The following is a 20,958-nucleotide window of genomic DNA, read 5'->3' on the forward strand; positions in this document are numbered from 1 at the left end:
ACTCTGTTCCTGAGCTGCTCTGTTGTGGAGCAGTTAGTGAGTGTACTAAAGGAACCTGCAGTCCATTTTATTTAGGCACTAAAATGATGCCTCTCCGATCCCTGGCATGTGGCTAATTTGATGCTTTGGCACTGTAGTCAGAGCTAAGGCGACACATCCATTTTTGGAAGTGAGAGATGTGATTGTCTGGACATCAGCCCAGGACCAAAATGTGACATGTGGCCACTCCCTGGAGCCGTCACCTTGGTCCTGGTGGGAGAGGGGACTGTGTCTGGGTCCATCCCTGTGTGTAGGATGCGTGTAGGTGGCTGAGTAAATGTCCACAGTGCTTTTACCTGGTTGTTTCTCCCACTGGACCATAAGCTCCCCGAGAGGAGGCCTGTTCCTGCCTGTTTACCGCCCAACCCCCAGCACAGCAGAGAGTGCTTGGCAGTTAGTAGGTGCTCGACGAGCCTCCCTTGGACAAGTGATGTTCCAGTTTCCACTGAGCTTTACTTCAACCGGGACATGGGTGGCCCTCCTCTCTGTTGGCATGAACCCCCTGGGCTGGGGAAAGGAGTGACGTTTCTGCTTCCCTTTCAGAAGATGCTTTTCAGAACCAGTGACCGGCAGGGACAGTTACCTTCTGCCTGGGTATGTCATCCCATCGCTGTCGTTGCAGTCTCTCCCCCGCCAGTGGTAGCCACGCAGGGTCTGCAAGCCAAGGGCACACGGGAAGGGGTCAGGTTGGCCTCAGTGTGAAACGGTGAGGGGCCGTCAGAGCTGCCAGAGGGGCACTGACATCAGCTGTTTTTAAGTCAAATACAGTCTAGGAACACTCGTGATCACTAAGAAAACTAAGATAAAATACGCTGTGGCAGTCGAAACAGAACATGGTACCAGGGCCAGTAACAGGTGGCACAGTCTGTGCACGTGGATGTGTGTGGATGTGTGTGTATACATGCTATCGGGTGTGTGGGTATATGGGGGTGCATATGTGTGAATGTGCATGCATGTTGCACACACATACCCACATGTGTACATGCATGTTCACACGTGTGTGTGTGCACTTCCACCAACTACAGGACCATCCAGCTCCCTGAACTTTCTCTATTAACCACTAGCCCTGTTGGGCTCTAGTCCATTGGTTTATTTGGGTCAAATGATTAATCATCTCACTGGATCATTAAAAATCTCTAGCTAATCTGGTTAATTGTGTGGATTTGTTATATGTTGGACCTGCCTGGCTTAAAGGAATCAAGAGTCATGATAATGTCAACTACTGTTTTCATTTCCCCCACTCCCAGGTGGAACATCTGAACTCTCACTAACACCGGGGACTCTGTGACATGTTGTTTGTTTCTTTCCCAAAGAACATCCTGACATCCTAACCGCTCTAGATCAAACATGGCCCTCACCTAATGTCACACACACTCGCGCACACTTAAAAAAGTAAGTTGAAGTAGGTGTAAGAATTTTCAAAATAGTTCCCAACACTTTTCAAGGCCATTTTAATCCCCACGCAGACTTCCAGCTGGGAATGGCTTCAGGAAACAATACATGGTCTATGTATTACTAAGATACCAAAGAATCTGCAAAAATTGTGACATGATGGCCCTGGCTGGTGTGGCTCAGTGGTTAGAGCATTGGCCCCTGCACTGAAGGGTCGTGGGTTTGATTCCCAGTCAAGGGCATGTACCTGGGCTGCAGGTTCGATTCCCTGCCTTGATCCGGGCACGTGCGGGAGGCAACCAATGGATGTGTCTCTCTCCCATCAGTGTTTCTCTCTCTCTCTTCCTTTCTCTCTCTCCCTTCCAGCCTCTTTAAAAGTCAATGGAAAAAATATCCTCGGGTGATGATTAAGGACAAAAAAATTGTGAAATGGTGTATTATCAAATTAATGAAACACTCAAGCGGAATTCGATCGCGTCTCGTCAGAGATACTCGCAGGAAGCGATGCAGAAGTCCCTGGCCACCTGCTTGCTGTCCCCGTACTTACCGGGAAAGCACTGTGCTTGTCTGAATCGACATCTCGGAACGGCACAGAATTCGTCACAGTGCTGGAGGAAAGGAAACAGAGCCCCTGGTGAGCTGAGAAAAAAGAAGCTGCTGTGAAAGCAAACGGAGACGTCGTCAGACGTGGCGGTGTGGGGCTGAGGTGGCAGAGGCCCTTCTGCACTGGAGCGATAGGAGCGCCGGGGCCACTGCCAGCCTCTCGCCCCGCCGCAGAGCTGTCTCCTGTCCGGTGCGTGACTGTCCCACGCGGGGCAGTGAAGTAACCGCACCGAAGCCTCGGAGGGCGTGGGGAGCGGTGCTGGGAAGGCGCCGGCGCTTTGGGCCCAGCCTCAGCACCACGCTCCGCGCTTGGGCCGAACCCGCGCCTCGTCTGCAGCACCCTGGGGTGCAAGCCTTTTCTAAACCCCTACTTTTGAACAGCTTGTGCTGAGGACCGTCAGGCCCTCCCTGCGGAGGCCTGTGCGCGCTTCCCTGAGCAGCACGCGCGCAGGTTTATACCGCGTGGTAGTCAGAGGGCAGAGGTCGCATACGTACAATTTAATCTTCTGACAGATCTTGGCCAAAAGTGGGAGGGAACAAATATCAGAACTGCTTCTGTATTTCTGGAGAGGAAAAAAAGATAATGAAAAGAGCCGTTTAGTTCAAGGAACGGATCCCAGCTTCTAGAGCCCTTTTCTACCCTCTCTCCAGAATCCAGGCCATTTTACTGAACTAAATTTACCTCTTGTTCCCATCCCCACGCTTCAATGTCCACGTGGGAGCCTGTGTTCAGGCTCGTTCCTCAGCCTGAAGGCTGCCCCTCCCTCCCCGCCCTGCCAGCGTCCCCACCGTCACCTGTCCTTCCCCAAGGGTCTGCCCACCTTGGGCTCATTATTCAGACAACAGAATTCCCCTCCCTCCGTGTGCTCCAGTGCTTTGCGAAAGGGCTTGAAAATGAAGAACATTTTCAAAGAAAATGCAGAACATTTTCAAAGAAAATGCTTCCATCCTATGGGGACCTAAAATCAGGACTAATGGGAGAGACGTCAGGGCCCGGGAGGAAGGAAGAGGCCCTTCCCTGGTGAAACCCAGGCTCGGTGAGCAGAGGGCGAGCGTCTCCCCCAGGCTCTGAGCTCGGAGATGCATGAAAGGCCCAGGCCTTTTGCCCAGCAGCCTTTTAGAAGGAGCGTGGTTCCCATGCCGCTCTGCTCAGGTGACAGAAGACAGCAGGTGGGAGACGTTGGGAGCCCCTTTATCAGTGAAGGGAGAGGAACAGTCCGTTCCTGCCAGCTCTAGGGTCCTGCAGCTGGCTAGGAGCAGTGTCAGCAGGGCTGGTGAAGCTTTGGCCCCCTGCACAGGGGAACAGGCCACCTTTTCAGGCTATGAGTGAGGTCTCTAGGATGGTCCTGATGTTTGCCCAGCTTTCTAGGGTTAGAGCCACAGCCCTGACTAGGGCCCCCATCTCCCGGGGAGACCTGGAGATGGAGTGGCCTGCGAGGCCTGCAGGGTCCAGGCTGTAGCACGGCTCTCAGGACCCCAGAGCAGGAGGCAGGTGGGGAGGCACAGGCCTAGGCTCTGGGCTTTGTGGTAACAAGTGCAATCTGCTGACCTGCTACAAATGCAATTCGTGGGTCCCACCCCATCTACTAAATCAGAAAACCCGGGGTGGGCTGCAGAAACCTGTGTGTCCATGGGCTCCGGGCTATGTGCTGCCCCCTAGGGTTTGAGAACTACGGGGCCAGGTCCTCGCTGCCGAAAGGGTGATTGTGAACTAGGAACACGAATGCCTCCTGGGAATCTCCACAAATGCAGAGGCTCAGGCCCCGAGGCCAACCTGCTCAATCACAATCTGCAGAATCTGCCTTTTAGAAAGGTCCCAGGGTGTCCGGGTAGCATGGCTGCGGGTGGAGGGAGTGCCCCACGCCCCACGCCCCACGCCCCACGCCCCACGCCGTGCTGTGGGAGCCCGGCATCCCAGGGGGCTGCCAAACATTTCAGCCTGGCTGGAGCTTAGGGAACCGTGAGACGGTGGTGAACAGCGGGGGGACGGAGACTATGCGACAAGCCTAGGATGCTCGTTACATGCTGTCCTGAGGGCAGCGGGGAATCCTTGAAGGTGTTAAGCAGAGGGATCACATTTATATTTCAGAAAGACATCTCTGGGGGTGAGAGGATAGCCCGGAGGAGATGAGATGGGCCACAGAGACCTGTGGGCAGATGAAGACCCTGAGGCCTGCGCCCAGGGTTTCTAACCTCAGCCTTATTGCCACTTGGGGCTGAATAACTCAGCTGTGGGGCTGTCTCGTGCATTGCAGGATATTTAGCAGCACATCTGGCGTCTAGCCACTAGATGCCAGCAGCCCCAAAAAGTCTCCAGACATCGCCAAATGTCCCCAGGGAAGGACAGGATTGCGCCTGCGGGCTGGGGAACCACCGGAGTAGGGGCGGGAGGGGCGGCTCAAAGGCTGAGTCCAGAGGCCTGGTGACTGACTGAGACCAGGACCGTAGACACACTGTAAAGGGAACGAGCCCAAGCAGGAGTTTACGCCACCTCGCTGCCGGCAGTTTGGAGATACAGACACATTTGGAGACCCAGAGTTCAAAGTCAGGTTGCACTGGCGTGTTCGAGCGGCTTCTTTGCTCTAGTCTGGGGGCCTTGGACTAACTAACCTAACGGCAGTGCAGATTTAAACACCAATGATAATCACTACACCAAAAAACGTATATGGACAGCCTTGTAATCGCCACACAAGATTGAATAAAATGTCATCCATCGCACAGCTGTTCACTGTCCAAACCGAGCCTGAGGGCCACGGCTGTCCTTGACATGCACATTGCAGAAGTTGGGGCTGGGGTGTGGGCCACAGATGATTTCGCTTGTCCAGGGGTCCCCAGGACTCTAGGTTAGACAGAGGTTTTGATTGTCGAGTCTTTTCATCACATACTGGGAAAGACTAACCTCATCTCTACGCAGCAAGAACTGAACCGGACACAGAGCGGCGCTGCAGAAGTCTTCGCGTGCCCTTCTTTCAATTTGAACTTTGCTAGCCCGGGGCCACATGTGGGCTGTTACTAGCTCAGCCGTGGATCTAGACTATTGCCTCTGGCTGCCTGTAATCCCACCTAAAATGGCAGTCTCAAATCTGGGCTGTCCCTGGGCACGGGAGTCCTGCAGCATCTTCACTTTACAGCCTATTTACCAGCTTTCGGTGCACTGAGCTTCCCCCGCACCAGGGCGTTGTATGACTACAGAGCAACCGACGGGTCGGGTCAAGGGAACCGTGGTGAGCGGAGGCTAGAAGGTCAAAGGGGGGGCAACCGCTCGTCTGCGCACAGCCAACCGGGACGGAATTTCTGCACAGCGAAGTGCTTTTCAGCTCTCGCTGTGTGTTCTTTTACTTGGATTTCATTGGTCTGGGGTGGAGTTCGAGCAACAGCGTTTTTAAAGGCTTTCCAGAAGATTCTATTGGGCAGGTAGGTGTAGGATCGGGGGCGTCATGTCCAGCCGCTGGGTGGTGCACGGCGCGATTCTAACATCTCACAGAGCCTGTGATGTGGCTGGTGCTTCCTGACACTCAGTACCGAGGAGGTCTGGTGAGAGCGTTGACATAGTGGAAAGGGTGGGGACTGGGAAGAGGCTTAATCTGGGTTTGAATGGTAGGGTTCTCACTCACTAGTTACGCAGAGTGAGCCAATCACTTCGCCTACCGGACCCTTATCCTCTCATCTGTAAAATGGGTTGATCACGAAGGTGTGCCATTGACTCTGTAGGAGCTCTTGTGACAATGAAATACAGTGATCCCATGACTCGGGTACTCAAAACCCTCGCATGCCCAGTGTTCTGCCCAATCCCAGCAAATCCCCCCCGAGGAGGCTCTCAGGGCCTCCTGGGGGTGCAGACCTTCTCTGGAACCTTTGATTTCCTTCAACAATACGGAACCTCCCCGGCCGGGATTCTCGCTGCCCGACTGGCGGTGCTGAGATGGCAGGAGCCCCTGTGCGCTTCTGTCCGCATCCCGCCTGGGCCTGCGGTTCCATCGGCCACCACTGTGGAATTCGCTGCCGCCAATATCGTCTGAGCAGTTTTGCTGAAACGCTTATTTGCATTTTCTGATTGTTTTTTTTTTTCTCAGAGCTCTAATCTGGGGAGTAAATAAACTGGAGGAGGGTTTTGAGAAGTTTATTATTGTTGAATTGTTCAGTAGGGTTTTTTTGGCTTCGTGCACAGAATTATTGGAATCCTGCCCCGTGAAGTATGTTCGCCATTCTGGTGATGGAAATAGAAAACTGTAAAATCCTAATTAGCCCCTGAGTTAATGCCAAGGCAGTTTGTGCTGGTGCGGAAAACCAGGCGCTGAGAATACAGTTTTAGATGCATGCTGAGAAGAATAAAGGAAGAATTGTATTTTTTTCAGTTCTGTTCAGAATTCTGAAGTGATGGTCAAGGGCTTCAAGCCGTGTTTCAGTTTCTTGTTCAGTGACTTAAGCAGATGAGCTAAAGTAGCTCCAATTACATGTTCGTGATTCACTGAACTGAATGATGATTGGCAATGCAGACGTGGTTAATAGATTGTGTAGAAATGCCTGCATATTGCCACGAAACACTTATCAACCTTGCACATCAAAACCCAAACACCCCATGAGTAGTGTTGCCAGATAAGATATTGCACTGGACGGACTTACACTACAAAATTGTTCATCCTTTATCCGAAATTCAAATTTAACTGGGCATCCTCTATTTTCATCTGCTACCTCTGGCAGGCTGAGCACTGAGGAATTTTCTCCCCTGTCCTTTCAGGTCGCCAAGCCGAAGCTGCCTTCACGGCACTGCGTCAGGGTGAATGGTGAGCGGCGCAGCAGTGGGCGGGCCAAGGACAGGGGCCCCTTCCCCTTCCTCCTGCCAGGGCTCTAGCATCGAGGGAGACACCGTTTTTTAAAGGCCTAATCTCTTGCTTTCTTTTCAGTTGGGGCTGATTTGTGACCAGGGCCTAAGCTAAATGCTTGATTCCATGAAAGCTGGTTTGAACCAAACATTCTATCTGTTGATTCGAAGTCTTGTTCCAAAGTGGAAAAATTAGGGGGAAGGATAATAAACACGTGATGATTTGGCTAGCATTTACGGAGTGCTGGGTAGGTCCCAGCATGCCACCAGGTGTCCACGTACCTCGGCTCCACCCGCTCACCATCCACGCTTTGCGACAGGACGCGGTTCTTGTCCCTGTCTTACCGACAGGACACTGAGGCTCGGATTAGAAAGCGGAGGGGCAAGAAGGTATATAGCCTCCTCCAAAATGGTCTGCTGCAGAGCAGGTCTCAGCAGTGCGCAGAGGACATTTGGGGACTTCAGGAGACATTTCTGATTGTCCCGACTGGGGAGGGGAGCCATCTAGTGGGTGGAGGGCAGGGACGCAGGTAAACATCCTGCAGTGCACAGGACAGTGTCCATGACAAAGGGTTATCCAGCCAAAATGTCATTGGTGCCGAGGTTGGGAAACACTGCTGCAGAGAGAAGAGACGGGGAAGGAGGGAAGGAGCTCATATTCCTATTTTGATCCCAAGTCAACTCTGGTGCGTTGTGGGCTTGTGTCCAGAGCAGCCCCCGGCCTTTGGAATGAGAGAGCAGGGGCCAGGGAGAGGTGACCGTGCGCCCAGGGAGAGGCTGGTATTCTGCCCGCCGGTCACTTACCGGAGATGGGGATTTCTTGACGATCTGTCTTGCCTTCTTCAGGGTGAACTTCCACCCCTCCTATAAAAACAAAGTTAGACCACATGACCCCTTGTGTCATCTTTTCTTCCCCTATGTCTTATCTAAAGTTCAGGTTTTTGTCAAGTCTGCGAGTATGAAACAAAGAAATTATTCCATACATTTGTGATAAAACAATTTGCAGGGAGGCAATTTCATGCTAATACTGATCTTTATGAAGGGACTCGGCCGGTGCCAGATGCCACGCTGAGCGCTCTGCAAACATCGTCTTGTTTAATCTTCACAACAGCTCCCAGAGAGCTGACCTTTCCCTCCGCAGGCGAGGAGATGGAGACGCAGCAAAGCTAAGAAACTGGCTGGAGATCCCAGAGCTGGTGCCTGGCACCCTGCCTTCCCGCCCGAGAGGCGTCACCGACCTCCCCGAGGACCACTCGTCCTGGGTCTGAAGGCCCGCGGCGGGAGGCGAGCTCAGTGCTGACACCCGCAAAGCGCAGTACCGTCCATCGCCCCTCACCTCCCTGCTCCTGGTCCGGCAGCCCCTTCTTTCAACCGTTTCTGGGGCATCCGAGCGCGCCCCGAGTTCACACTGCAAGTCTCAAGCCAGCTAATTAACCCCAGTAACTGGTTATGGAGTTCCATACTGGCGCATTTGTGGGGGGGGGGGGAGAAAGGTAACCCCGTGGGGGTGAGGGGTGGGGATGGAGAGCCTCTGCCCCCAGCACTGCTTCCCAGAGCTTTTGTGCCCCAACGTGCCCTGGCCCCACCACGTTCCTCCTCGGTCTGCTTCTCCTACGGCCCTAATGGAGCCTGGGGGGTGGGTGTGAACCCCAGTTCTGCTGCTCGGTGGCTGTTCGTCCCAGTCTCCACAGAATTCCCGAACGGGAAAGAAAACCCTATTTTTATCATGTGTAACATGGGAATTATAGCGACCTACCTCCTAAGGGTGCTGTGAGGGTTACAGGGCATCGTTATTAAGGCCCCAGCCCTGGGCCTGCCCTGATAATCCCCTGCTTGATGATTGATGTGTCTTTAAAATGTTTACATTCAATAGTATTTTGTATTAGTCTCAGGTGTACAGCATAGAGGTTAGACAATCACGTACTTTACCAAGCGTTCCCCCGATATTTCCGGAGCCCACCTGGCACCTTACAGTTATTTCAGCATTACTGACGGTATCCCCTGTGCTGTACTTACGTCCCCGTGACTATTTTGTAACTACCGGTCTCTACTCCTCAATGGTTGGAAAACCTTTGTGGTCCAGGCCCAGTTCTCCCTTTGCCCACACCAGTTGGGAAGCTGGGATTCTGGGGGTGTCACGGTTCAGACTCTAGGTAACTAAGGACTTTGTCCCTGCGTTGAAGCAGGAAAAGACTGGGTTCTGGAATGGGGCTGCTTTGGAGCTGGCTGGTCATCTCTTGGGAGATGCTGGCGGTGGCTGCTCATGGGTGTTCCAGACCCGAGTCCGCACTGGACTCCTGTGCTGCGGTCCACCTGGGCGAGGCCGTCTGCCCTGGACTGGGTGCTGGCTGGACGCCTCAGCCACCTGATGGGAACTGAGTGGAGGAGGGATGGCTCAGGAGGAGCCAGCGTTGGAGTGAATTTTCCAGGAGGTGCTTTAGGGGGAGGATGGCAGAGACAGGTGCCGCCTGCCCTCCAGGCATGTGCCTGGTGTTGGCTCCAATTCACACGTTTGCAGCTCAGGTTCAAAGGCTGCAGCTCTGTGCCTGAGGCGGCAGGCCCGCTGACATCTACACCTGCACGCGAGCGACTTGAAAAAGGGGCCGCTCTCCAGGTGCCTCTGCTTCGGGGGTCCCTTGTACGGTGAACATTTATTTCTTTTTCTAATTTTTTTTTTTAAAATTGATTTCAGAGAGAGGAAGGGAGAGGGAGAGAGAGAGAGATAGAAACATCAGTGATGAGAGAGGGTCATCGATCGGCTGCCTCCTGCACGTCCCCTCCTGGGGATGGAGCCCGCAACCTGGGCATGTGCCCTGACCGGGAATTGAACTGTGATCTGGATCCTAGGTCGATGCTCAACTGCTGACCCACGCTGGCTGGGCCAGTGATTGTTTCTTAAAACATTGAAACTCCACTGTGCCAGTTGGTGAGCAGTTGTGTTCCTGAGGCCCAAGTGTCCCCTTTACAACCCTGGCCACACAGCCGCACACACCTGCCCTCCTGGGCACAGACCAGGAACACGCACGGTAAACACGCGGGATGGCGTGGAGAGAGGGCCTCGCACCTCCTCTTAGCAGAGGGCCTTGGACCCCCTTGAGAGAGCCAATCTGATTTTAATTCAGCTCAGTTCTCTGGGGGATCACTGTTTAGTGAGGGATAAAAGACAAGCGACATAAAGCGACTAGGGCTGCACCAAAGGCCCCTGACCCCTCGGCGCCGGGTGCGATTGGCGCTTCTGCCGTCCTGGCTGAAATGCCGGGCGGGCTGACCTGGACCTGGCTTCACCAGAGCTCCACTGCTCCCCCAGTGCAAGTGCGCCGATTCCGAGGTGACCAAGAGAGTCTAGATAAAGGGCTGATCTCTCCTCCGAAGAAAACGGGGCACGGACTCAAAGACATCGGGAAAGCTAATTAGTCTGCTTGTCTCAATGGCAGGCCAAAGGGCAAACGGTAAGCAGGCGAAAATGAAGGTAATTACCTTTCCTCGGTAACCTTTCACCGTCGCCAATCTCGAGTTTAAGGCATCGTGTCTAAAGTACGAGGGCCACTCTCTCATCTTTTTAAAATGAAATCTTTAGAGTAGAGGGTGCGGCTGTAACCGGCGGTTGAAGAGAAATTTGGGAATAGACTGGGAGCTGGAGGGAAAGCCCTCCCCTCCTGGCTGGAAGCCGCAACGATGTTTATGACCAGCCAGAGCACGAGCAGGTTCCCCACCAACGATGCAGCCTGTGATGGTCAGGTCCTTTCAGCTTCTCATTACTTTCCCCCCGCGTGGAAACTCTTGTCACCCAGCTTCAAGTGTGGTTCCAGACCTCTGACCGACGAGAGCAGAGGAGCTGGCCACCCGGTCGGTCATTTCTCTGTGCACTCGTTCACCCTGTCCATTCAGCCCACAAGCACTTATTGAGCATCAGCACTGCACCATGAATTAAGTATTAGGGATATAATCGTGAATGAGACGTAGTCCTTCTCATCAAGGGTTTTATAACCCGGGAGAGAAGATTTGCAGCAAACTAGAATTAGGATGCAATGTAGAAAGTGGTAAGTGAGAATTACTATTATCCCTCCTTTACAGATGAGCTAATCTGAGGCTTAAAGTAGGTGAATAACTTGCCCAAAGTTACCAAGCCAGTAAGTGGCACAGTTCAGATTCAGTTCAGCCCTGCTTGGCACCAAACCCATGCTCTCAACCCTGCTCTGGGAGATGTACACAGGGGTGCTAGGAAAGAAAATTATTTTTAAAAATGATTTTGAATATTTTAAAATTGAATTTAGAGAGAGAGGAAGGGAAAAGGAGAGAGAGAAACATCGAGGAGAGAGAAACATCGATCGGCTGCCCCACGCACCCCCCTTACTGGGATGGAGCCTGACACCCGGGCGTGTGTCCTGACTGGGAATTGAACTGGCGACCTCTTGGAACATGGGATGATGCTTTTGTTGTTGTTGTTTTAAGTTAAAAAAAAAAAAAAATTGGAAACCTATGAAGTAACCAGAGGAGAGAGCCACGAAACACGCTGGCATCTCTCAGGTTCTGAGCCACCACGTGGAGGGAATTCTGTTTAGAAAGGCGCTTCCCAGGCATCGACCGCGGCAGGAACACACGGGAGCCCGTCGTGTCCAGTGGATGCTCAGGACCCCGTGTAACTTCCTCGACCCTGAGGGTGCTGGTGAATTGGACAAGATGTATTCACTCAGTGGGCCTCCTCGGGTTCTGCGATGCTCGAGAATTTTGAATTGAATTTTGGCACATTCAGGAGTGAGGGAAGTAAAGAAAAATTAGTATTTTTAGCCATGAGTTTCTATAGCGAGCAATTTTTAGTGGCTGGGTCGTCTGCGAACAATTATAGCAGCGGTGGATTTGACAACGACGAAAGCGCCTTTTGTTCTGACAGCACTTCTGACAGCAGCGCCAGGTCCCCACCGAGAAGAGAGCCCCTGGGACTGAAACGCTGATTTTAGATGCTCATTTTTTTATTGTCAGAGGGAAGGCACGTGTGTGGGGGGAGCTCGGGGGTGGGGAGAAGATCACTGCACTACTTGGGATGTTTCCTAGAAGTTTTTTGGGACAGGTTGTTTTCCACCCCCGAATCTAATGGTATGTTGGTTACAAATGGGTCGGGACTTGAGAAGCTACCGCAAGGGCTCGGCTGCCCACTCGAGGGAGGCAGGGCCCCACGGCTGCAGTGTCGGGGGGCTAGGAGAGCCGGGAGGCGGGAAACTTCTGTCAGTGGGGAGGCCCCCTGCTCGCAGGGTTTCATCAGTGGTGGCCTCTGGGTGGAGCCCGCTGGTCTCTCGCTATAGCCGCGCCCCCGTCTGCTACTGTGGCTGTTTCCCAATATGCGGGATGAGCTCTCCTCAGGCCACCTGATCGCCATGCTCTGACGTGTCAGTTCTCACGGGCACAGTGCCTTTAGGGCACCTGGGAAAGATGAATTCAGTTCATGCACGTGCTTCTTCCAGGGACACAAGGAAAAAAAGATAAACGTGAAAGAAAGAAGCTACTATACTTTTAAGTGTATCCTATTTTTAATCGCTAAATGGCTCTTTGCAGGTATTTTCACATTAGCTGAGCTTCCTGCCTTCTCCTGGGCTGATTCTGCGTCGCAGCACTTACTGTCCTCGGTACAGTTGCTAACACTTTCCCCTCCCCTTTCCGGGCAATGCCTTTATACAAGAAAAGGCCTTATTTTAAACAGCACATTGCCACCCTGCACCTTGGCTTCTCCTGGCATCATTCATTATTCATTGATTTCACTACCATCGCCCCCACCGCCACCTATATGTTATGCCTCGTGCCAACCCGGGGAGGCAGGGACACCAGGTCTCCATCCCAGCCGCAGGAGACCCCAGAGCCGCGTGGGTCAGGGCGCTGTCCAAGGTCTCACCCCGCTGTCCCGCGCCCCTCTGGCTCCTCCCCAGGGCCGCACGCGCCTCTCTCCGGGGCTGGGCTCCCCGGGTTGTCCTTGCAGGACACGGCCCTGCTCTCCAAAGCGCGGCATTCCTGCTAACCGGTCAGGCGGGCAGATGGGGGGTAGTTCAGTCACTGGGTTGTCTTAGCGACGTAGTGACCGCCTTGTGACGTAGCATTCTAGGTTTTGAATTTTGTCCTATTGACATTCAGGTTGCGGAATCAGCCCCGCTCAGGGTCACACAACTAGCCGATTTGTGTTAGTTTCATGGACAGATGCAGGGGCTTAAAACAACGTGGATTTGTTCTTTTGCAGTTCCATAGATCAGAAGCCTTGAACTGGGTGTCAGCAGGGCCCCTTTTGCCACGGAAGGTGATGTTCACAGATTGTGGGTTTAGAATGTGGGCCTCTTTGGGGGGCCATTGTTCTGTGTATGATGCGGTTCATTGCACAGATTTTTATTGAGCAATTAGTAAGGGCAGTGAACTGTGCAGGGCTCTGGGGAGATCTCAGGGAACAGCATGTGTCTGAGGAATGTAACAGCCAGATTATCTGTTCTCTTGGGGTTTGCTCCTTAATAGAAGGAGAAGGTATGAAATAATAATTTTACATATAAGAATTTAATTTACAACGTTGTAATTTGCAATATAATTTATAACTTATGATCACAATTTTGTGCAATTATTTAATTACAATTGTAATAAGCTCTGGAAGGATGGAGTGGGGTGGAAAGAGAGGACTCCTGGAGGACCTGGCTTAACGTGGGGCATCAGGGAGCACTTCTTAGAAATGCCTCTGGGCTGAGCTCGGATGTGGGTGATTAATGAGCTAGAGAGGAGGGCAAGGGCGGATGCTGGGAGACCAGTGACAAACACTTTACAATTCAAAGTATCTTTTAGAGCTGCTCAAATTCACTTTGCTTCTTAAGCTAAGGGGAGAAAGAAGAATATTCTCAAGAGAGAAGTAGTTATCAATTTCTTTAACTTCTCAAAAGCAAGCAAGAAACATGTTCAAATCCTGAACACCATTTAAGTCCCTCCTTTGGAATAATTTGATTTCTCCTACTTATCAGAATTCGAGTATCACTTCACAGTCACATTTCTATTGCCGCCCACTGAAGAGTTTTGAGATCTCTGTGAGTTTAAGGACGCCCCTCCCCAGCACCAAATAAGCTTTAAAATAAGTCCAAGTAGGGAAATTCTCTAAGATTCCAAATATAAGCTTAAAGCAAAATACAGCTTAGATTCTCTGTCATGAGCCTTTTGAAATGCTCTGAGAAAGGGCTGACCTGTCCACCCAAGCTCAGTGTCCAGAGCCTCTCAGTTCTGTTAGAGTTTTCAACCTCCAAGTCTCCAGGGGGCGATTTAATTTTATTGATCTCTGAGATGGGAGCCCTTCTGTTTCTGTGATCTTTTCTTGTCTAATGACCTTCAAAGAGTTTTGTGGAGGCAAAATGCATAAGAGAAAGATGGATTCTCATTTAATTTTCACTTTTTTAATTATGAGAAAGGGATCAGCATGTCCTGTTACATTTTTAGTTCTTTTATCTTTGATTTTTTTTTTAATTTTTATTTTTTGGTAAACCAATTGTCTGTGGCCTTAGCTCATTTTTTTTTTTCTTTTTGATTTTATAGGAGCTCTTTGAATCATGGAGAAAATAATTACTGTGTGGTGTAGTGCAAGAACGTTTTCCCAGTTTCCCATTGTCTTTTCTTATTTTTAGTTTTAATCCTTACCAGAGGATATGTTTTTATTGCTTTTTTTAGAGAGAGAGGAAGAGAGAGAGAGAGATAGAGAGAGAGCTAGAAATATATAGAGAGAAACATGAGTGTGAGAGAGAAATATTGATCGGTTGCCTCCTATATGTGCCCCAACTGGGGACTGAACCGGCCACCTCTGGTTCTAGGGACGACTCCAACCGGCAGCCACACCGGCACCTGACTCTGTACGGCAGGTGTCCACTAGTCAGACGCATTCATATTTCCCTTTGTGACTTTTGTATCAAAAATTACAAATAATCTTGCTTGGATTTTTCTTCTTTAATGGTTTCATTCTTTATGATTGATTCAACCTTTAATCTGTTTGGAATTTATCTAGCTTAAATATCGTTTTCAAATGGCCAATATTTAGTTCCATCCATTTATTGAATAACCCAGTGTTTTACCACTGATTTTAAATTCTATTTTAAAAAAAATCAAAAACAAGAATCTCAAATACATTGGAGTTTATTTTTAGGTACTATATTCTGTTCCATTTAAGCTGACTTTTCTGCATCTAAAAGGCCACATTCCCCTGTCACTTATCTTATTGTTCAAAATGCCCTGAGACTCCACATCCAGCAGTTTGCCTGAACTTTGATTTCTCATCTGTAAATCTGGAATAATAGGATAAACTTGCAATTGTGTGGGAGGATTTTAGATGATCTATGGCAGGTACTTAGTCTGGCTCTGGATATGTCGTAGCCACTGAAATTGTGGTTGTCACTGTCTTTTATTTTTCAGCCTCTAGTGTGTGCCTATCAGAGTAAGAGCTTAATAAATGTACATTAGGCGAGCCTGGCAGTTCTCTGGGGCTCAGTAAATTTATTTATAAAGTGGGGGAATCATGCCTGTCCTGCAGACTTGTGATGGTTAAAAGAGATAACTTACTGCCCTGGCTGGTGTGGCCAGTGGTTAGAGAGTCAGCCGAACAAACACTGAAGGGTCACAGGTTCGATTCCCGGTCAAGGGCACGTACTTGGGTTGCAGGTTCATTCCCGGCCCGGGTCGGGGTGTGTGTGGGAAGCAATCAATCCATGTTTCTCTCTCTGTCTCTGTCTCTCTCTCCCTTCCTCCCTTCCACTCTCTTTAAAAATCAATGGAAAAAATATCCTCAAGTGAGGATTAAAAAAATAAAAATAATAAAAATAAAAGAGATAACTTACTCAGGGTGCCTGGCAGAACGTGGTAAATACTGAAGTGCTCCCTGAGATATAACTGGACGAGTGCGCGAACGACCCTGACTTAACTGGTAACGAGGAAGTTGGGCCGCTTCTGCCGGATGCTTGGAAACTCAGCTCTTCAGAATTTTCATTAGAACTCACATCCAGGCTGCCTGTATTCCCCCCGGCACCGAGACCCGGCCGCCCCGAACGTCGCCACGATCCACACCGGGCACCACTCCGAACGTCGCCACGATCCACACCGGGCACCACTCCGAACGTCGCCACGATCCACACCGGGCACCACTCCGAACGTCGCCACGATCCACACCGGGCACCACTCCGAACGTCGCCACGATCCACACCGGGCACCACTCCGAACGTCGCCACGATCCACACCGGGCACCACTCCGAACGTCGCCACGATCCACACCGGGCACCACTCCGAACGTCGCCACGATCTACACCGGGCACCACTCCGAACGTCGCCACGATCTACACCGGGCACCACTCCGAACGTCGCCACGATCTACACCGGGCACCGGCGCGGCTGTGCAGGGCTGGGCGGCTCCGCTCCGGGGCCCTGGGCCGGGGGGCCGGGGTCAGGTTTACGCACGAGGTCTGGGGCCTGGGGCAAGACCTTCAGCTTCAACTTCCAACTATGTCTGAGAAGCTCCTGGCGTCAGCCTGTTGATTTCTCAGTTGAACAACAAGAATCTGTCCTGTGCCACTTTCTCACCAAAACAGTGCAAACTTCCCCCCTCCCAAACCCGTGCCCGGCAGCTCCCCGGCCGCCTGGGTTCCAGAAGCACCCGAATTCCCTGCGCCCGCATACACCGCATACGCTCCCACCCGCTCGGCGTGGGCGGCCGCTGCAGAAACCGGGCTCACCCTGGGGAAGCCGCTTCGAAGTCTGGCTGCTTTCCCGACCCAGCGGGTCCCCCTCGGCACAGTTTAAACTGGTTGGAGGCCCCAGGGAAATAAAGAAAACCCATCTCCACAGAGCCCACGTTCGGGATAGAGTTCTCTTCTAATGGGGTTCAAAGCGGTGGGAGGTGGGTCTTTCCTACATCTTCGGGGTGTCTGCTCAGGGTGGTTAGAAAGGGGTTCTGCTCAAAGCTACGGGGTCTGTCTGGGGACCTTGAAGTTGGGGGCCCCGGGGGCAGCAGCATCCGACCGAGGAGGCTCTAGGCTGCTCCTGGCCCACCGGGGTCACTGTGACACTCTCATCTGCAAGGAGAGGTTTGCAGAGCGACAGGGCGCCCACGAAGGGGCGGCAGGGTGCACATTCAGCTTTCAGTTGGAGAGGTGTGGTGTGCACATCACACACACACACACACACCTCCCGGCAGCAGGCAATGCCTTGTTCTGTGTGCAAATGAGGGGAAGAATTGTATAAACAATCCCCCCAAAGTAGGAAACACAAACCCAGCTGGGCGGTGCTCACAATGCCGGCGCAGCTTGTCTCCATCCCCCTCGGGGGCTCTCCCTCCCCCGTCCCGCCCGCCGGGTGCCAGCTGAGCGCGGCAGGGAGTTCCTCGCTGGCTTAATGAGGAATAGAGTTTGTCATTTTTGAGCGCACGGTAGGTGAGGCTATGGCGACGGGTTAAAGGATGGGCCGGGAGCGAGCCTGGACGTCTGGCTGAGCCGGGGATACCCCGTGGGCGGGTCACCTTGGCCCCCGAATGCAGTGGGGCCCTTACTTTCGGCGCCCCTGGAGCCGGACCCGTGGCTCTCACTGCGGGCCCGTCCTGCAGCTTCTTGCCCAGGACCCGTCAGTTCATCTCTCCACCCGCCTGGGGCCCAGCGCTCGCCCCTCGCCATTCCCGTGTCACCAGAACCACATGAGAGGCGGGAGGTGACAGGAATGAGGAATGAGCTGGCCCAGGAGCGGTGGTTTGATTCAAAGTAACAGTGCCCCGGGGCTGTCAGGGAACAGCGCTAAGAACCTGGGTTCAAAACCCAAACAGAGCTGGGCTGGGTCCTCTTGTCCCCAGGTACTAGCTGTGCAACCTGGGCAAGCCCCTTACCTCCTCCCAGTCTCGGTTTCCTCTGTGACATACCCACCCAGGAGCCCTGCGACAGGGGACTGTGCAGGGAAGCCCTGTGCCCGGGTGTTACCCGTGTGCCAAGTGTGTGCCCGGCAAGGTGGAGGCGGCAAAGATGGGCCGGGCGCAGACCTGTGGCCCCACAGGCTTGCATCTTAATAAGAAAACCTGTGTCAACGCAGGTCGGTGCCCCTGTGCCCCACTGTCCTCATCTGTAACAGGGGGACAACAGTCCCCGCTTCCTAAGAGCAAATGGTTGGATAGCAAGCATTTGGAACAGCGCCGGCCCATCGTGGGGCTCAGAAAGGTATTTCATGATGACGGCAGAGGGGAGGGGAGCATTTTGGGAAGAAAACCTGGAATTATTTTACAGAGACAGGGACACTGAGACGGGCTGGAAGGAGCCTAATGTTGGCCAGGACTCCTGGGCGGGAGGAGGATCAGGAACAAAGGTGCAGAGGTGGGCGGGCTGAGGGGAGCTCGGGGGAGCGCCAGTCGCTCCCTCGGCCGCGGCGTGGGCTGCCCGCGGACAGCAGTGGAGGTCCAGGAGGGCTCCCCGAGAACCCAGAAATGCTGAGCGAACGTGCGCACTTAATTGTGTAGGGAACGCGGGGATCCGAGCTGGGGGGATCATCTGATTAGCGGTATTCATTGGGGAAATTAGTGTGGCCACGAAGTACGGAAAATCTGAGTTTCCATCCGTAATGAAGATGAGAAGCCAGCGGCACTTCATTTATTTATCCAGCAAATATTTCTTTGTTACATGTGAGGACCACCCTAGGCGTCGGGTGTACAGTGGAGAACAAGGCAGTCTGTCCTCTTGGAGGCTAGAGCCCAGTGAGAGGGACAGAGAGACAGGCAGTCGCAGTATGTCATTTAAAACAAGGCGAGGCCAGTGAAGGAGGCTACGGGAGCCTCGACCGAGGGGCGCGCAGGAGGGCTCAGGGTGGCTTCCCCGTGGAAGCGACACGTGAGCTGAGCTCTGCAGGACGAGGGGTCATCCAGCTGAAGGACGAGGGAGGGATTCCTCTCCGGGCAGAGGCATTTTGGGGGCTGACAAGGTCATATTTATCTTTTAGAAAGGTATTTTTGGCACCAGTGTGGAAAATGAATTGGAAAGAGCACCTTGGCCGACTGGGAAGCTACAGCAGGAGTTACATCGAAGGGAGATCTGACTTTGGGTGGTGGGCACGTAGTGCAGGGCACCGAGCGCGTACCACAGAAACCTATATGGTCTTGGTAACCAGTGTCACCCCAGTACATTCAATAAAATGAATACATTTCAGTAGATACCTCAAACCTCCCAAAAACCGCACAGATGACTGTGCGACTACTTCCTGCAGCTGCTACAGGCAAAACACAGACGCACCTCGCAGACAAGGGAAGCCAGACACGAAGGAAGCCACGCGTGCGAGTCCCCTGGCGGGCCGAGGAGGGGGCGCACGCACGCAGCCACCCGTGGCGCCGACCCCAGGCCGCGGCGATGCGGGGGGGGGGGGGGGGCTTTTGACGGCGTGGGCATGCGGGAGGCTCCGGGGCCGGAGGGATGTTCGCCTACGTCTCTACCTGCTGCAGCAGGCCGCCGATTCTACCCACGGGTCCACACCTGCTGCGTGGGCGTAGTTTGTGTGCCGTGAAAATGATATTTTGAGTATAAACTCCATAGAGTATGAAAATACATTTTGTTGAAGTTGAACATTTTGTGACTGTGTATAGCTGTGGGTGGGACGTGTACACAACACGCTGTTCCCTCAGGGAAATCACAGGCCCCACGGCGCTCGCCGCGGTGCGGACGCGCGTCCTTCCTACTGTTGCCCAGCAGCAAACATGACCGTACGATCTTCACAGGAGGCTTGGACACATGAACAACTTATTTTAAACTAAAATGAACTACCTCCCCTAGAAAGCGGTGGAGCCCCAAGTTTCTCAGGTGGAATTAGGGGAAAGTGGACAGGCATGTTACGCAGTGACCGAGGAGGCGTGAAATGCACACGCACCCCAGGCCTTTGCATCTCTTCCTTCGCTACTTAATATTGCCCATCAGCAAAATCACACTCACTGCTTGGGCCCCAAAGTGTTATACAGACTTCATTTCATTGAGATTAAAAAGGACATTACAAATAGAAGAGAAACCTGTTGTGTTACATGAAGAAAAGTATAATTCTGGGGAAGGATGCATTTTAGTTTATTTTGTATTTTCTTCTTACAGGAAGTTTCTGAAAATCACTATTGCAAGGCCTAACTGAGTTTAATATCACATTGTCACTCAGAGTGACAATGGGGAGGGCCTTGTCAGCATCGCAGCTTTCCGCTGCTTGCATCCCAGTGAAAACCTGCCCAGCGTGATATAATACACAAGGTATTCAGAACAGCTACCTCTGAATAATAATGATATCAATAATAATTATATTAGCCACCATTTTTATTAAAACTTCTTTTTATGTAGCAGGCATTGTGCTAAGCCTTTTACATGTCTTAGCTCACCTACTTCCCATAATTAATCTTGAAGAGGGATCCTGGGTATTTTATTATACCCATTTGATGGAGGGGAATGACAAAGCTCAGACTAGGGTGACCCACTGCCCACGTTTTCCCAGATGTGGGACATTCAGTGTTTGTACCGGGAAAGTCTGGGGCAAACTGGGGTGAGTTAATCACCTTATGAAAGTGACTTGCTTGATTTTTTAACCGGTAGAGAGGGATTTAAACTTCTTTTCCCCTTGGCTGGTCAGATTTCCTACCAATTGCCAGCCCAGCAAAATAGTTGAACAGGGAAGATGTTCTTTGGCAGCACTGGGGGACAAGCAAGAGCTAGGTTGAAACCTGGGAATATTATTTCACAGGTGTAATTGAAAATGTCATCTTATTTCTTTCTGTCCCCAAATCGCCAAGTGCAGCTGGACCTCCCTTTACCGTGTTTCTAAAGGGCTTGCCTGTCACTGCCATCTGACATTCCTGTGAAAACCCACTCACTCACCTTGGGAAGGGGGTAGAGATGACACACTGTTTGGCCCAGGTCCCGTTGACAGAACTCCAATGCATGACACACCACATCAGCATTCATGTCAGCACTAAGCCTGGAGGGAAATGGGGCGAGACAATGGCTATTAAGATCTCTCGGGCCTTAGAGAATAGAAGCTCTTTCAAAGAAAGGTAAATTCCAGAGTGGATTCTAACACCCTCAGTGCATCGCACCGTGGCCTCTGAGTCCGTCCTTGCGTGTGCT

General features: G+C 52.1%; 1 protein-coding gene across 1 annotated transcript in view; it reads right to left on the bottom strand.

Moving 5' to 3' along the window:
- AOAH (acyloxyacyl hydrolase) overlaps positions 1–20,958 on the bottom strand; it is a 92,997-nt gene that overhangs the window by 49,064 nt on the left and 22,975 nt on the right. The window contains exons 4-8 of the mRNA XM_016222239.2: positions 20,710–20,809; positions 7,661–7,720; positions 2,530–2,597; positions 1,979–2,039; positions 623–693 (exon numbers count right to left, since the gene is read on the bottom strand). Of these exons, the coding sequence (XP_016077725.2) occupies positions 623–693; positions 1,979–2,039; positions 2,530–2,597; positions 7,661–7,720; positions 20,710–20,809 (360 nt within the window). The remainder of the gene's footprint in view (positions 1–622; positions 694–1,978; positions 2,040–2,529; positions 2,598–7,660; positions 7,721–20,709; positions 20,810–20,958) is intronic.

Source organism: Miniopterus natalensis, chromosome 10, assembly GCF_054644295.1.
Source record: "Miniopterus natalensis isolate mMinNat1 chromosome 10, mMinNat1.hap1, whole genome shotgun sequence".
Taxonomy (NCBI): Eukaryota; Metazoa; Chordata; class Mammalia; order Chiroptera; family Miniopteridae; genus Miniopterus; species Miniopterus natalensis.